Source organism: Pterocles gutturalis, unplaced genomic scaffold (assembly GCF_000699245.1).
Source record: "Pterocles gutturalis isolate BGI_N339 unplaced genomic scaffold, ASM69924v1 scaffold52071, whole genome shotgun sequence".
In the NCBI taxonomy this organism is placed as follows: domain Eukaryota; kingdom Metazoa; phylum Chordata; class Aves; order Pterocliformes; family Pteroclidae; genus Pterocles; species Pterocles gutturalis.
Window position 1 is genome coordinate 1 of NW_010102474.1, and position 17,548 is coordinate 17,548.

General features: G+C 37.1%; 1 protein-coding gene across 1 annotated transcript; it reads left to right on the forward strand.

Moving 5' to 3' along the window:
• Nucleotides 1–2,290: 2,290 nt before the first annotated feature.
• On the forward strand, nucleotides 2,291–16,598 carry LOC104459190 (importin subunit alpha-4; the record flags this gene model as incomplete). The annotated part of the gene is made up of 10 exons (XM_010086173.1): nucleotides 2,291–2,408; nucleotides 2,815–2,984; nucleotides 4,133–4,177; nucleotides 6,690–6,821; nucleotides 8,001–8,129; nucleotides 9,855–9,959; nucleotides 10,095–10,166; nucleotides 10,268–10,430; nucleotides 11,396–11,490; nucleotides 14,026–16,598. Coding segments are annotated over 10 exons (1,128 nt in total), but the record flags the coding sequence as incomplete, so codon positions are not given.
• Between the last annotated feature and the right edge of the window lie 950 nt (nucleotides 16,599–17,548).

The window sequence follows — 17,548 nt, forward strand, 5'->3', positions numbered from 1 at the left end:
ATATATATATATATATAGCTTTTAGGTATCAGCACACTTATCTTAATCACCTTTATGCTAAATACAACATTTTGTCATTAAACAGGAGACTAGATAAGCAAATACAGAATACATTGTCTTGGTTTATTTATATTTAGTGTTTTTATATGGGAAAAAGGTGACTTAGTTATTTGATTTCTTTTTTTTAAGTGTATGAACCTGGCTTTCAAATCAAAATGCTGTTTTGTACGTTTTAATAACTAATAAAATATCTCACTAATCATTAGATTCTGTATAATTAAGATGTTGAAGCAATAGAATAAGAATGCTTATCAAAATGACCTTTGGATAAAAATCCAAAGCCTTTTTAAAAAAAAAACAAAACAGCATCTTGAATTTGTTTCAAAAAATCTTGATGTGAATTGGGCACCTCTGTTTTTAGATTGCTTTTCTGGTGTCTAAAAATCTTTCAAAATCTATTCCCAAGTTTTCTAATTCTTCCCAACTTTTTCATTGGTTAGTCATTGTTTTATTTCTTTTTCAAGTCACAGTGTTACCATATTTGAATGAATAAATCTAATGAAAAGGCTGTTTATAGTATTAGCTTTGCAGAAAGAAAATCTGGAAAAAATCTTAAAATTAAAATCAGAATGAAGGTATGTACAGCACAGCCAAAAGCGTTGCTGTTACTTGAACAATTACTAGAAGTTCAGGCTGGGATGTGCCTCTCCCAGTCTGTTTAGTTAATGCTTGAAAAGAAGAAAATATGATAAAATAACTTTAAAGAAGAAAAAAAAAATTCCAAGCTTTACTCCTGAAGAGCAAATGGAAGAAGTTTAGTCTAAAAGTCTTGCTGCTTTGGCTGGGAGATGACAAAGGGAAAACAGTCTCCCAGCTCTACTCCTTTTAGATAAGGGATGGTTTGAGAAAACAATGAGAAAGGCCCTTGCAGCTGTAGAAGAGGCTGGTGCAGCCTAAATGCAAAAGAAGAGGAACAGATGGCAGTTGGAAGGCCAAGCAAAAGAGGAGAAGTACTATACACACAGAGTAGATCTTGGCAGGAGCAAATTTGGAACACAAGTAATTAATTTTTGAGAGCAGTAGATCAGATAAACTGTAACTCACGCTTTCTCAAGACGGTCCTGCCTGAGGCTGTTCTGAAATAATTTCTTTTGTGCTTTTGAAAGCATAGCAGGATCACAATCTAATATAAGCTACATGCTTGACCCTCCTCTCTGAAATATGGGCTGAAGTGTAATCTCAGTAATCACTGAGAAGGAAGCTAGAATATTCCACTTGAGCTAATGGAAGTGGGATGATTGCTGCAAGAACAGTGAGAGTGTTCTTAAGTAACGATGTGTTGCTGTCCCTCCTACCTTGTCAGTTGTAGGCAATGCTGAATTAATCTTCTAGGACGGGGAAGGAATTTTAGGTTGTCTTTAGTCTTCATTGCTCTGTATTTTTCAGGAAAATACATCAGGGGTTTTTGGCTCATTATCAGGTGTTCAATTATCAACAGACCATGATTCACAGTTGCTCACAAATTGTGTTGCAATTTTTTTAAATTTATGAAGCTGTTTCTACAAGAAATAAAATTCTTTCCTTCAGAAGGAAATTGTTCTATTTTACTTTGCTCAGAAGGACTATAGGATAAGTATGATCATATATAGATTTTAAAAATTGCTGCAAGAATTACTGTCTTTCAAACAGTATGGGTTGTCCAAAGGGAAGCAGTGCATGGGAATAGTAGAGGGATGGTTTCTTAGCTCTATTAAATTTATTTAATTCAGCAGAGACTGATATCTAACATAAGTATCACTTCCTTAATCTGGTATGTTGCCTGCATTATATAAGAGCAAATTAAAACATGTCTTAGGACTGGCAGATGGATGTAAATCTTCACTGCATATGGAAACTAACTATAGCCACCTCTTGGGAGGAAGCTATTTTCTTAAAGTCAAGATCTGAAGCATGTTTGCACAAGCAGACATGTCATTCTACTAGGTATATATTATGTTCTTGGATAACGGGAAAATCTGAATTACCAGGACATTTAACCTAGCACCTACATACTTGAGGCTCCTGTATATCACTTTGAAAAATACAGGGAAATGTTTAAATGTGGAGAGCATTGTTGTTTAATAGTTGCTTGTTCTCAAGTCTACTTTTTTCCCTCTCTAGATATGTATGGAAATGTTTAACTGAGGTTTTGTTCCTCTTCATAATAGAAACATGTATCTTAGTATAAGGCATGGTAGCAAAAGTGTTTTGTATTAATCAGTGAAAGTATTGTGCATATCCCATGTTCCAGTTAAAACAAATTCTGTCTTTGCATTCTGTAGATGCAGTACCCCTCTTCTTGAGACTACTTCATTCACCACACCAGAATGTTTGTGAGCAAGCTGTCTGGGCTCTCGGAAATATTATAGGTAACTCCTGTTATTATAATGATTTGAATTCAGGGAGCATTTCATTTTAGAATTTGGCTTTTTGATCATTGGCATTATCATATGAGACTATGTTTCCTCTAAGTTCTGTGGCTTAATATAATTTTTCATATGGCCAGACCCAAACACCAGAATTACATATGTACATCCTGTTTTTTTCTGAAGAATAATATCACTTGCTGCACAAAATATTCACAGGATAAATTTTATGCCTCGTAAAATATACATACATATCTGTACGTATGTATATTTAATTGAACATGAACTGTTGGTAGTGGACTATTGGTGAGGAAACATAGAATTTCAGTATCCCAACATGTCATTGCATACATTTCAGGATTTTCCATTTTTAATGTAATTTCTTTTACAACAATTTTCATTTCTGTAGGTGATGGTCCTCAGTGTAGAGATTATGTCATATCACTGGGAGTTGTCAAACCTCTTCTGTCCTTCATCAATCCCTCCATTCCCATCACCTTCCTTCGGAACGTCACATGGGTCATTGTAAATCTCTGCAGGAATAAGGACCCCCCACCGCCTATGGAGACAGTTCAGGAGGTAAATAAAGAATTACGAGACAGATAATTTTTTATACTCTGGACTAGAGGCCAAATGTTTTATGTTGTCATACTATGAATTTATGCATGTTTTTTGCCACTGTCTTGTGCCACTTACCAGTTGCTAAATGAAGTAATTTGACCAATTTGATGCTTCTTTCTAAGGCTGTAATAAAGGTATTTGTAACATCTGAAACTGAGTAAGCCTAAAGACTGATGAGCCATATATTAAAATGGACACAACAAAAAATTAACACACTAGAAGGTGTTAACATACTCAGCATTTCATGGTTGTATCAAAACAAGGCTACTAGCATGATTCTGTATATAGAAGTATTCAACTGTAACTATTTTCAGGAAGAGGAAATGTAAATAAACTAGTGAATGTAGTGTAGTTTGTTTTCGACTAGCTGTGAATATGCGATCAATGTCAAGTCCCCGCTTGAAGAGAAGCATCTGAAAATCCTTTTAAACTGGTGAACAGAGCAAATGTGGTGCTTATAGAGCAGGCACAGCTAGTAAAGTGATGCTGTTTGACTGGAACTATAGTTGTAATGTATGTAAAGTTCTTAATTTTAAAATGAATTTCAAAGTGTAGATATAGTTTTTGAAGCCATGTGAAGTATAATATTGTTAGCAATTAAACTTTAATGAATCTTTTAAAACGAAGCATGGAATGGGGAACCTTTCACAAATAATACTTCACCAAATAAAACTTCTTGTTCTAATCAATCTTGTCATGGCTCAGTTTTATATTTTCTCCATACATGAATAGTTAAAAAAAATTACTTTAGTCCAAGAGGGTTTTATGTACTGATATTAGGCTAATGATTTTTTTTATATTCTGTGGTAACAAAGCTTTCAAAATAGCAGGGGGATGGCTTGTCTCTGTTGTTTGCTTGTTTTCCCTCAAAATATAATATGCTCTCTATGTGTCTTTGAAATATAGTAGTGTCTTGTATTTTTACAGACTTTAAATATAATATATATTTTTTCATACATACTTTGAGGGAATGACCAGTTGCTGGGAAGTGTGTGAATGCAATATGCGAATGCAGTCTCAAGCTAAGCTTTGTGACTGCAGTACTTGGATTCATGTTTGTACAGCCAATTTTATTCTACTGTAATGACTGATGAACTTCTTTTCAGATTTTGCCAGCATTGTGTGTTCTCATTTACCATACAGATATAAACGTAAGTAATTTCTAAAGTTCTAAATATTTATATTCTTTGTTTTCTCTAGAGAAAAAATGCTACAAGATTGTGTTTAAGTGGCAAACTTGGTTTTGTGTGTTAATTTATATGTATTTAAGTAGTATATGCACAATTAAATTGTAGTATACTAAGTAATATAGTTGTAATTCAGAGCATGAAAAAGAAAGTGCAAACACCACTTCTGAAATATCTTTTCTAGAAGTTTTTTTTATTCTTCACATTAGAAACTACATTTAAAAAATCCTGTCGTGTGGAATTGAACACTAGAAATTAAAAGTGCTAGCTTTACCATCATCCTCACTTTTATTCTGACACAATTTATAATTTTGCATACATAATCTATACTGTATATATAGAAAAAAAAATATATAATTCTACATATCAGTCCAATCAAATATTGTGATCGTATGGGTAAATCAGAGTTTTGTAACCTGTTGGGTGTCTGACTTTGCAACCCTTTTAACTAAGGAAATCACATATGAAAATATACTTAAATAAAGAGCAATAAACTGTTGTTTTGTGGCACCTTTGGCAACTTTTCTTCAGGTTTTTAATGCTAAACCTTCAGTATTTCCCACATTCCTGATCCATGAGCTTTCATATATTTTCTGAGTAAAGTCCTAGAGGGGTGGACTTACCTCCTGAAGTCTCATGTTGGGACTTCAGGAACACAGATCTGTGTAACTGAGGTATACTAGGCTGCTCTTTTCCTTGTCCTCCTGTCAGGACTTCGTAATGTCTTTGATTCCTGCTCCCTACAGTGATCCTTCATTGTAGGGAAGCAGGAATTTACCCTTGTGGTGGGCCTAGGGGTAGAGTTTAAGATTGGTGGAACTATCTTTCATTACTTCCGTGCTGTAGTGGTGTTTCTGCTGCTCTTCTAGTGGTGAAGTGGGCTTGGCTCCACAAAATATTTGCAAACAGTTTAATTTGGGATTTTGCCAGGGTTTTCCCAGTGTAATGTGAGCGGGAGACAGCATGTGGTAACTTTCCAATTCGTAATTTGGACAAACCTGGATGGAAATTCATAGCAAAACCAAACATGCTTCTAACCTATAGGCTTTTTGTTCCCTCCCAAATTTGAAAGCTTTTGTGTGAGAGCTGCTTGAAGTAGATATGAGACTATGTGATGCCGGGTTTTGACTAATCTCAATTAGGGTGCCCGTCTTTTTGATCCTGAGGGTCAGGTGCTAGTTTGGAGGTACCAGTCTGGTCCCAGCCTCTCCGTACTGGAGCAGCAAACCTATCTTTGGAGATGAGTCAGTGGTGCAGGTAGGTCAGCCAACAGTCCTGTGAGCGCTGCTGGCAGCTGTTGCTCTCGTCACCAGCAGGGCTGTGGGGCAGCAAACTGGTGAGGTGCCATCTCTGACTGCTTCTGCTGTGATCCGGGCTCCACTGCAGCTCATTCTGCTGTGATCCGGGCTCCACTGCAGCTCATTCTGCTGTGATCTGGGCTCCACTGCAGCTCATTCTGCTGTCCCTGTGGCATTAGCAGGTGAGGGCAGCAGCAGACCATGTCAAGAAATCATTAGGACTGTGCTGTCTGGTCCCTGGAGCTGGGTGGAAGCAGCCTGTGGCTCAGGACTTTAAAGGCCTTCCTATGTTTCAATACTGTAATATTTAGCTATCTTAATAGCTGGAAATTTTAAATGGGTATCTGTTTTAAAAACAGAGTAGATCTAAGTACCTCAACAGATGATGTCCTCAGTGGTGTCCAGATTTCTCTTTGTGCAGTTCCTAACATCATGTCTAAGTGATGGGATATTCTTCTTTCTGCTGGCTTTGTTTCTGCTTCAGATAACTACCTTTCAATGACTGTAACTTTTGTACCTTTCTTTTTCTGAGGGTGCTTAAGTCATCCTTATCAGGTCACCTTGCAATAGTTGCTAGTCCTTTAGGTGTAAGAACTCCTTTCCTTTGCTGTGTATTTTAATCTTAATGTGAAGGCAAAAAAAGGCATACATCTGGAATAGTTTGCAGTTTCACTTCAGAACTGCTCTGTGGATCAGAAATGCTAAGGTGTAGGTCGATGGATTAGAGACTAAGAGGATTTGGGTATTCTGTAATTGAAAGATAGCACACCTAACAAATTATAGCAGTGCTGGGGGGGGGGTTGGTATTTTCTTCAGAAAGTTACTAGCACTCACCTCAGCTGGTTGTCTATCTTTGAAATGCAAATCAAGGACAAAAGTTTACCTTTGTGAGAGATGCTGTGTGCTGTCACTTCATGCACAAAAATGTGATACTTAATTTAAAAAAAAAAATGAGAGAGGATTTACAGAAATTATTAACAAATGGCCCCAGTTTTCATAGTTGTACATAATAATCTAACATTTTACTAATTAGGTCTCATAGTGTTTTGTGTTTTTCCTGTAACTAAATGGCATGCTATTTTTTTCCCCAGACATGTGGAATGTTGATCACTAAATTAAGACTCCATTATATGGATCTTACTGTTCAATGTGTAAACCATGTTCTTTCCAATTTGTAGATTCTTGTGGACACTGTTTGGGCTTTGTCCTACCTAACAGATGGTGGAAATGAACAGATACAAATGGTGATTGATTCAGGAGTTGTACCTTTTCTAGTTCCCCTTCTGAGTCATCAGGAGGTGAAAGTTCAAGTAAGTGGTTCAGTTGCTGTTGAATAGTCGTTTGTAAGCTATTGTCTAAAAAAATGTGCCTTAGAGTGGAGTGTATTTATTAGTGGAGTACTGAGATGAGCCTTTATAGATATATTTGTTGCAGGTAAAACTGAACAAAAAATGTTACCTACACTAGGGAAAAAAGATTATTAAAATGAAAACTCAAACAAAACAGTTCTAATATAGTTTTAAATAAAGTGACAGGTTAAACATTAACTTCCATTGTGTGATTATCAGGAGTGCCTTCCTTTTCTAGTCCTAAAATACATAATGACAACACATTTTACGTTTTCCAGAATTCAAGATATATGCATGCTTTTCTGTTGCTGCATACGTGGTTCTGCATGTTCTGTCTGAATAATGGAAATGAATTATTATTTTGGGACCTTTTGAATGTTAAAATATTTGTAGATGCTGAGTCCTTTTAGTAAAGTAAATTTCTAATTAGCTACAAAAGGTAGGTTAACTGAGCTTGTTTCATTAATTTTGAAGACAAAGGGAAACTAAAAGTTAGCTAATGTGTGCTTGATTTTTATAAATCCACCATTTTAATTGGGACATTTTTTTTACATATCTGTACATTTGTCATGTTTATTTAGTTTGTACTTTGGAGGAGACTTGGCCGTCTTGAAATTTGTTAGACCAGTTCACTTGATGAAAAGGACTCTCTCCGGTATTCTGTCACTTGCAAAGCCCTTACTAGTCAACACATGAAGATATAAAATTAATTTTTGAAAGTCAACCGAGAGTCAATAGGAAGAAAAGTAGTCGTGGGTGTTTTAATTATGTAGTGGAGAGCTGAATGGAGATGTAAGCAACCTTCTCAGATCAAAGCCTAGAAACAGTTAAATGTATTTGTAACTCAGATTAGATACATGATGAACTAACTCTCCTATTGTTTAAATATTCTTTTAATTTCTAATCTTTGCACTTTTTGAGTTGAGCTGCAGTGCATCTGTTCAGTAAAATGCTGTACTCTGTGTTTCTGTTTTGATGAAACAGTACCCATGTTTAGCATGTAGCTCGGAAGGTGAAGTGGTAAATTGTATTTTGCAAAGTGTTTTTACAGAGACGTCTTAAAATTATCTTTGTTTTAGCATAAGTAAAACTAATGTCTTTAACATGCCATTTTTTTTCCTTCCCATTTTGGGTATTCAGACAGCAGCACTGAGAGCAGTAGGCAACATAGTAACTGGTACTGATGAACAGACACAAGTTGTTCTCAATTGTGATGTTTTGTCTTATTTCCCAAATCTCCTGACGCATCCAAAAGAGAAGATAAACAAGGTATTATTTGTTTCTTCCTAACTTAATCTTTTTGTTTAAGAAATAAAACAGTATTCTCTAGAACATTACAGAAGAATTTCTTACAGCTTTTACTTCTGGTGTGTGAGCAATTTTGTATAAAGATGCAGCCTTTGGGGCTGCTGCTTAATTAGGACAAAAGCCAAGCAGGCATAGTGGCAATCCATGCGTTGGTGTTGATGCCTAGCGCTTTTTGGGAGGACTGATGGTTTTTGCTTTGGAGTGTGATACTTCTTTTCTTTTGCGAAGCGAGTAACTGCCTAACTTGCATTACAGTTTTTCATAACTAAAGAGTGTTACTTTTGGTTGAGTCCAGTGAGTTGAATAAGATTGATTCAGTCTTTCCACTCCACCTTTTTATAGTGGAGTTTGTTCTCTTGTTCATCTTGACCTTCAAGGGAGTAGGGAGTGCCACTGTCCTTTTCTGAAAACTGTCCCAGCATTCCCTCTCCTTCCTTTTGGCCAAGGTGAATTCATTGCTGGAAGGACTGGATGGAATAGGGGGAGTTAGATAAAAGAAAGTGACCAGTGCCCTCTTCTCCAGAGCTATATTTCATGTTATTTGCTTATTTTTTAGTCATTGTGCCATCTTCCACTGCAAAGATGGGGCTGGCTGAGGAGGAGTCTTTTTATTTAGCTTATGTGATTGCCCCACTTAGCATACCTCTAAGGGGAAATCTTTTTGGGAAGAATCTCTTATTTCTTCAGGCCCTGTCAGCTGTCAAGAGCTCTGAAGACGTTATCTTTGACAGTTCAAACTGCTGTGATGTGTTTCTGCCTGCCCTTCTAGCTCTCACGAAAGAATGATGAAGAGCTCTTTTTGAATGCCAAGAAAGGAATTATTTTTGTATAAGGGGAGTCTAGAAATGCTTTGAGGTTTGTTTTAGGTGGATTTTACAGGGGCAAATACAAATAAAAGCAAGACACACATACCTAAGGAGTTGAACCCATTATGGTTTTTTCCTGCAGTAGTTCATAGTTGGCTGCTTGTCACATCTGTTTGTCTTTTACTTAAGATTGCAGCCCTTTTAAGATATTGTAGATTGCCTTGACAAGTATCCCCCTTTGTAACCAGGAATTGGTAACTGCCCTTAGAGAGATGTTAGCTATGCCAATGAACCACCTGAAGGAGATAAATGCTGAGTAAAGTCTTAGGACTAAGAGTCCTGTCTGATACTAGAATGAGCTTTGTGAGCTCCACTTCATGTTTTAGGGAGAAAATTGGAGCTGGAGTTGGTCTTCCTTGTATCAGCACGGAAAGCTACTACTGAGTTGTCAGCAGTAGTATTACAGGATAAGTCCTTTTTTATATGAGGTTTTACCAGTTTTCCCATCTTCTTTGCAAAACTCATTGAAAGTTTAAAACATGGCTGTGACTCCAGCAGTGCAAAATGGATATAAGGTTTAAGTTAGTATTGCTTCCAGTGTATGGAGACGCTTCTTGTGTAAGTAATAATCTCACCCTGTGAATTAATCATGTCAATTTTACGTTGATCCCCTGCATGCTTGGCTTTCACAGTGCAATAAAAGTTAATGTGCTAGAAGTGCCATTGGGAAGGAAACCTGGAGGTTCTGTTTAATGATTGGTCATGGTACCATTTTTGGTTTTGAGGTTGTTTTGTTTGGTTGAGGTTTGGGTTTTGTTTTTTTTTCATTTGTTGATTAGTTTTTAAAAGTGTTTTGCTTTTTTGTTTTGTCCAATTGTAGGAAGCAGTTTGGTTCCTTTCCAATATCACAGCAGGAAACCAGCAACAAGTTCAGGCTGTAATAGATGCTGGGCTAATCCCCATGATCATACACCAGCTGGCTAAGGTCAGTCAAACTACCAGCTATGCAAGCTGTCATCCTCTTTTTATAAATCTGACACGAGGAGTCTGTGATTTTTAGTAATAAGCTTGACAGATGTTTCCATGCTGATTTTAATGAGATATTAATTTTATTTTTCAGGGGGACTTTGGAACACAAAAGGAGGCTGCTTGGGCAATTAGCAATCTGACAATAAGTGGAAGAAAAGATCAGGTATGTGTAGTGGGATTTCACATTGTCACTAAAACGTTGCACATGCAGCCATTTGTGAGAAGCACCATGTTAAAAGCACTTTTTTTTTTCCCATTATTTAGGTTGAATACCTTGTACAGCAAAATGTAATCCCACCTTTCTGCAATCTACTCTCAGTAAAGGATTCTCAAGTGGTACAGGTGGTGTTGGATGGTCTGAAAAACATCCTGATAATGGCTGGTGATGAGGCTAGCACAATAGCTGAAATTATAGAAGAGTGTGGAGGTAAAGTGCTTATTAGGCTTTTAAAAAAATTAATTTGTTGTTTATTATTCTGTCTTCCCATTGCTGCTGTTGGTATTTATTACAGCATGTTTACCATGGACTATTTGAATATGCAAGTGAGACTTTTGTAATGAAAGAAATGACATTTTTTTCTGTGTATTTCGGTTTAGGGATTTTCATGTTGGAGACAATCGTTAAAGGAGCTTTCTGTAGCTTAGGTATTTTTTAGGTTTAAATGAGAATTGTACTTCTTTTCATTTGATTATTGCATATACTTCATTCTGTGGTAAAACACGCAATTATTGCCTTAGTTTATTTCCTTGGAAGCAATTGTTAGGATCATAATTTCATTACAGACCAAAGCAGGATGAGGAGTCAGGCTTTTAGATATTACAATCCAAGTTTTAACACATGCTAATTAATGTATTACAGTAAGATAGCAGTAAAGGGATCTTTAATAACTACACTAGAAGTTTTCCCCTTATATTATGCATATATACCATATGCAGTTTGACAAAGGAACTAGGGTTTTAAGCTGCTCTTGGTGTTGGACTTTGTTGCTTTGTTGTTTTAAATTTGTAAAAACTTGCAACACACAAGAGAAGAAGATTCCTTTTGGTGGTATACAGAAAGCACAATGACTGGAACAAAAAATATGTAGTAGCTTACATATGTAGTACATACTGTGTATGTAGTTTTATCTGAAACCAGAGAAGTTTCTATTATTCCTTCTTCATAAAATGTGATATTCCATGGCAGGCAAACGTTCACAAGCTACTTTTTTTTCCATCTTAGAGGCAAAGATAGCTGTTGTGTTAGAGAGTATTTGCAAACCAAGCTGTGTCTTTTCTAGTATGTTTCAATACTGATGTTTCATTATTTTTCGTAGTTTAGGGGTTTTTTTCAAAATAGTAATTCACTTCAGTTTAAACTTATAAAACTCTTCTCCACTTCCTTTTATCCAGGGTTAGAGAAAATTGAAGCCTTGCAACAGCATGAGAATGAAGACATTTATAAACTAGCATTTGAAATCATAGATCAGTATTTCTCTGGTGATGATGTAAGTATGCTAAATATTGAGGAGTGTATGAAAGATTGAGGAATGTATGTGCTGTGCTGTTAGCTTAATAGGTAGGTTGTCATTGTTTCTCAGTATCAATTCTAGTGAACATAGGTTGTCTGGGAAGTCAGTTTCCCTGTTCATTTTTCAGTACAGCTTCCCTTAATTGGAAAGTCTTTGAAGAGTTTCTCAATACCAAGAATTTCCTTTAGCAACATCTGGTTTTGCCTAATAAGTTGATTGACGCTGACCTGATTTGTCACACTGACATGTAAATTGACATGTAATTACTTGTGATTAGAATCTAAACAGTTCTAAATCTGGCTCTCCTTTTTACTTTCTCATACATCAGTCTTTGGAGTGGGGGCTGGATCCTTACTTTCAGATAGATTACTATATTTCAGCTTTGTAGTTGCTCGGTCTGGAATCTGCATTGAAAAGGGTCATCAAAACTGTAACATCTTCTGCAACTGATTGGTCTAGACCATCTGATATTTTGTTGCACCCTGATTAGGTATTCTGACCCTTTGGGTTCTCGCTCTTTCTGTACTATCTGCTTGTGAGTGCCTCAGAAGCACTTAAGCAAGCAATTTGAAGACAAATAATAATTACCTTTTCTAGGTCATCCAGGGTGTCTGTAGTTCTGCAGCCTAACAGAACTGTGTCTTCAGTTCTCTTAAATTGAACTCTACAGATACCAGCTCTAACTTTAAGACTCATTAATTTTCAATTCATGGGTCCATCATGTGATTAGAAGTCAGCAGTCACCAGAAGTTAAGATAGGTGAAAAGTTCCCTCTGCTTGTAACGATTCTGTGAGCAGTGACATAATAGGCTCCATAATGACTCTGAGACTTCTGTAGCTAACTGAAGAGCCCAGTATAGTTGGTGTGGGTCAACAAATATCCCTTTTGAGGTTAGTACTCCCTTCGGTGCATTTACTTTTTACATAAACTAATGCAGTGTAATGTATGCCTGATTTGCTGAATTTACATCCTATACTCAGGACCAAAACTTTGCTTCAGATTATTGTTTATACTGTTACCATCTTTTCTGGGGCCTCTGAAACTCGAAATTGTAGAAATTCCATGACTGGGAGATAGGAGTTAAAACGAAAAACCAGACAAATTTTCAGGAAGTAACTATAAAGAGGAAAATAATCCTTGTCGTTTGAGGACTGGTGCAAAAAAAAAAAAAAATCCCAGAAAAAAAATCCAGGTTGCCCTAGGGAGACCAGAGATGGTTATGTTAGCCTGCTTGGCAGTGTTGAGATTGACTGCCCAGGAGTACCTGCCTTCTGTCACTTCAGAATCTTCTGTATTCTCATGAGATGTTGCTGGCTACTAGATATCCCTCCATTCTTAATCCCATCTGCTCCTTTGCTGAGCCCTGTGAAGCACACAGGCATGTACTTTAGCACCAGTACTAATGGCTTCCTGACTTGTGTTAAAGGCATGTGAACTTAGGCACGTTACTTTGTAGTATGCCTGCAGAAGTCAGAAATGCTCATTTATCAACTCACAAACATTTTGCAAAGCATTCTGAAACCACATTTAATCTTCATTTGGGCATGATGCGTCCCCCTATTCCTCCTGCGGGTTGTTGCTGTCACCAAAGGCCTTAATCTCTCCCTCCGGATTAGGGATTGTTACCCAAAGAGAAACAAAGGTTTTAGGTGAGTCAGTTCTGATGTCCACCCTACTCCAAGGCCAGATCGTGGAAAGCTATTCAGACCTACCCCCCCCACAACATGTCTTACCTGCTTCAGAATGACACACTGTTTGAAATGTGGCATGTGGTTCCTGCCGCCTGGTTTGTAGAGGTGGTGTGAAGAGAATAGATGCAGCTGGTGATTTGGAGGAAGATGGGTCGGGTTTGAAGTTGTGTGTATTGAAGCTGCTGCCCATGTTATTTGCTGTTCCCAGAGGCAGTAAATGCCTATAACTTCTAACAGCGCTGAGGAAGCTGAGTGGAGTTGGATGCTGATGCCTTTCATTCTGTATCCATAGAGTAATGGAGTACTTTTAGTTTAAAAAAATATTTCAGATTGCACTTATGAGAGCTATATAAAACTGCTCTGAAATGAGTAATTCAAAATCCTTCAGATTCTGATAGGAGATACTGAGTACTCTTTAAGTTTTAGATTTCTATCAGCTGCCAATAAAAATTAATTTTCATGTTGAATGAAAATGGGAGAAAGTACAAAACTAATTTTGGAATTCACAACTAGTGATTAGTGAACTCCAGAAGTACTAAAAATTTGCACTGAAAATTAAATTGCACAGCTAAAATAGCAACTGCTTTGACCAAACAACAACCCAGTCTCTATAAGCATTTCAATTTTCTGTTTCCCTAATGTTATTAGAACAGAGTTGATGTGGTGTTCTTTTCAAACATATCTGAGGAACTGAATTGGAAAAACTGATATAATTTTATTGCAATAATATTTTTTTTAAAAGAAAATATGAACATTTGTTAATATCTTCTACGTGTACTGAACTGTGAATCTCATTATTTTTGTTGTTATATTTCATAGATCGATGAAGATCCCAGTCTCATTCCTGAAGCCACTCAAGGAGGTACTTACAACTTTGACCCAACGGCCAACCTTCAAACAAAAGAATTTAATTTTTAAGTTCAAAAAAGTGCAGCTTCTCTGTCCCACACCAGTCTGAAGCACCACCAGTTGGCTACCAAGTGAAGAAACAAAAGGCTCCAAGACACACATGCCTCTTCATTTTGATGCTTCTAAAGCAAGCCATGTATCGGTCACTTTGCAGTTGCCAAATGTCACTGTCACATGGACTGTAAATGCATATGCATGATCTCTTAAACTGTTTCAGAATTCTTTTTAACAGTCCCAACTACTTTTTTTGCCTTTTCCCTGGTGCCACATGCTGACAACCGCAATCTGCAGTTTTGTTAAGAATGTTCCATAGTGGTGGCACATTGGCTTTCCACGGAAAAGTAGCTTCTTTGGAAAATGGTGCGCTGTGGATCAAGACACTTCGGTATGATGCGTACATTTTGGAAGACTTTACAGGGGCCCAGTTTGCTCTGAGCCTCGATCTTTGTCCTCCACAAACATATTTTCATATACTTTATGTGGAAGAATAGATTCAAAAATGCAAGCCAAATGAATTTCATTGGTGAAACTGAAATAAAAGTAACTTAAAAACCAACACTTGGCAATTGATTAAACACTTAAGTTTAAAACAAACAAAAAAAAACTACTTCAGATGTTAGTAATTGATGTGTGTTCATTAACTGCCTCAGAAACCAGGGTTGGAGAATGAACTGTAGATTTGGACTGGTAAAGCTTTTGCCATTATACCTAATTTTTGAGAACAGCGAGCCCTATTTGACCACTCACTTCAGCCTGTGTGTTCCTGCTGTTTTGAAGTAATCAAATGCTGTGCATGGTATTTTACCTGAGCTACAACCTGTTATGGACTTGAACTTCTGCTTAAGCTGAAAGCAAGAGTCCCAGACTATAGAAAAAAAAACAACAAAACAAAAGACTGTCCAAAAATGTATTGGTTAAAAAGTATCTTGCTTTCAACTTTCAGTAGTCAGTATATTTTGTTTTAAATTGATAATTGGATATGGTTGATTTATATTGGGTTTAAACTGTGGAGCTTTCATGTTTACTGTAATTTAGTCTTAAACTATTTTTTACTTAGTAACCAGTGCTTATGATGATGTGGTTGGCAACAAACCAGCAACTACTTAGAAGCGTCATAAAAGCTTCATTCTTGGAGTATTGGAAGAAACTAGTCTCAAATCTTATTCACATTATTTAAAAAGATACAAACTGGTTGATGTGTGAGGCTGTATGGAAGCTGCTGTTATTCAGCATAAACCTGATGTGCAGCGCACATTAAATAACTTCACATAAGGTATGTGAGGTCACTGCTTTTGGAAAATTGTCTGACCCAGTCATTTTCAAAGGGATTTTGGTATTGCTGGAGTGAAGATCGATAATTTTGAAATTCTGTAAGCTATCACACAAACTGGTTTTGTTGCTGTTGTTTACTGGGTGTAATTTCCCAATGCATTGATGTGAAGGGATAGAAAAATCTAAACTAATTTAGTTATTGGATGTGGGTTGTATTTACTGTGATGAAGATAAGGACAGATGCCATCAGAGCTTTGTGGATCAGCTGTTTTTCCACTGATGAACAACGCATAGCAGGTGTGCATTCATTAAATATATATCTGCCAAGGTAGAGCCACTTTAAAGAGTGAGTTGTCTTGTATCTCAGCTGGATACAAGCGTATGTTTAAACTGCAAGATTTTTACTTGCTAGATAATCTGTTTTAATATAGTGGTTTGGCCTCTGATTATTTATAGGTTTTATAAATTTTAGAATCAATTTCTCTTTAAGGTGGCTCAGATTTTTCAACTCTTGTGCACATAAAATTGAGTTGAAGTTCATTGTGCCTTTTTTCTTTTCCCAAAAGTTGAGTTGAAGCTTCATATGGTAACTGCATCCTATTCACACACTATAGTCTAAAATCTTGAAACTGTGTGGTGTTCGCTAAAAAACCTAAACAATAAAAAGTCAAAGTTAGGTAAGGTCACAAAGTTTCTGTGAAATTAGAATTCCAGCAGATGTTATTGTGGACAAATATTTCCCCCCTTCTAATGCAATTTAGTCTCCCTAATCTGCCGTATAGACTGACGGATACCCTGTTCAGCCTGCACTCACCGTTATCCTAAAGATTACCTATAAATTGATATTGAAACAACAGTTTTCCAGTACTGTGAAGATTTGATCCTTTTCTTGCACTCAATGCATTACATTGAAAGTGAACATCGGAGAACTGGGCGAGGCAGGACAAAGCATTTGCTCAGTTCTTTCTGTTGTGACCTTATCAGCTTTTGATTGGGATTGCACCATTTCATAGTTAATAAAGGAAACAAAGTATATTGCTGCACTTTTAAGTTTTCAGAACAGTGTTTAAAATTGCATTGTTTTTATTATTTTTTTAAACTATCAGTTAAAATAGACTAAAACGTTCTTTCAAAGAGGCATCTAAATGTGTTCCTAATTTTGTATATGGGCTTAGGTTTTGTAACCAATAAAAAGCTGCTATCAAATACTATAAAAAAATTCAAGAACTTATTTTGAAGATAATGAAACTGCTTAGTCTTCATGGATTGACTTAGGGGTTTTTTTTATCTTTGACTAGGTATTAGCAGAACTCCGCATCAAAGTTTGAAGTATGTTACAAGAATGAATAAAGTAAGCTAATGCAGTCATCATCTCTGACACTTTGGATACTGTGCCAGTACAGAGTTTTATACTTTTTAAGGAGATGTTTCCCAAACATGTACAGGAGGCTGTGGTAAGTGGGCTGCAGCTGATCCACATAACTGTATTGAATCGTGACTTCAGTGTGAAGGTGCACTGTAGTGGCAGGGAACTTTCAGTCTTTTTTTCTACCTCCAGAAACGTCCTTTCTGGATTCCCAGTCCTAGGCTCCGATTGCCAATTTCCACACTGATTTTAAGCTGGGGATGCTGCACAGGCAGGCCCTGCTCCTGGCCAGTGTGTGTTGGGAGGGGTGTGCACCACGAGCTGGCCTTCCCGTGGCCCTCTGCAGCTGCCTCGGTCATGAGCAACCCCAGTAGAGTGCCACTTGGAATATATCGGAGCCATCAGAGGCTTGCACTGTCCAGCAGCCCCCTAATTAGTACAGTTCTGCTTTAATTATGTGACAGCACTAGTGGAGGAAAACCTCTTGAACTGCTTGAAGGGTGCCTGTGACTCCACAGCTACAGCTTTGCCATCTTTGCTCCATGTCAGTCAGGGGCGTCACCTGGAGAAGCCCCTCTCTCCCTCCCTGTGGGTAGGTTGACGATGGAGATGAGCTTCCAGTGCCTTATTTTAAGCTTTGTAAATGTTTTTCCATGGGGATATAAAGGATGAAGATATCAAAATAACCCAACTCCGATTTCCAAAAGTAGTTTTTCTGGTTCCATCAGCTTTCAGTTGACAAAACTCTTGAATCGTGGGGTTTTTGCAACCTGTTAATCGTCCAGCAGGTCCGAC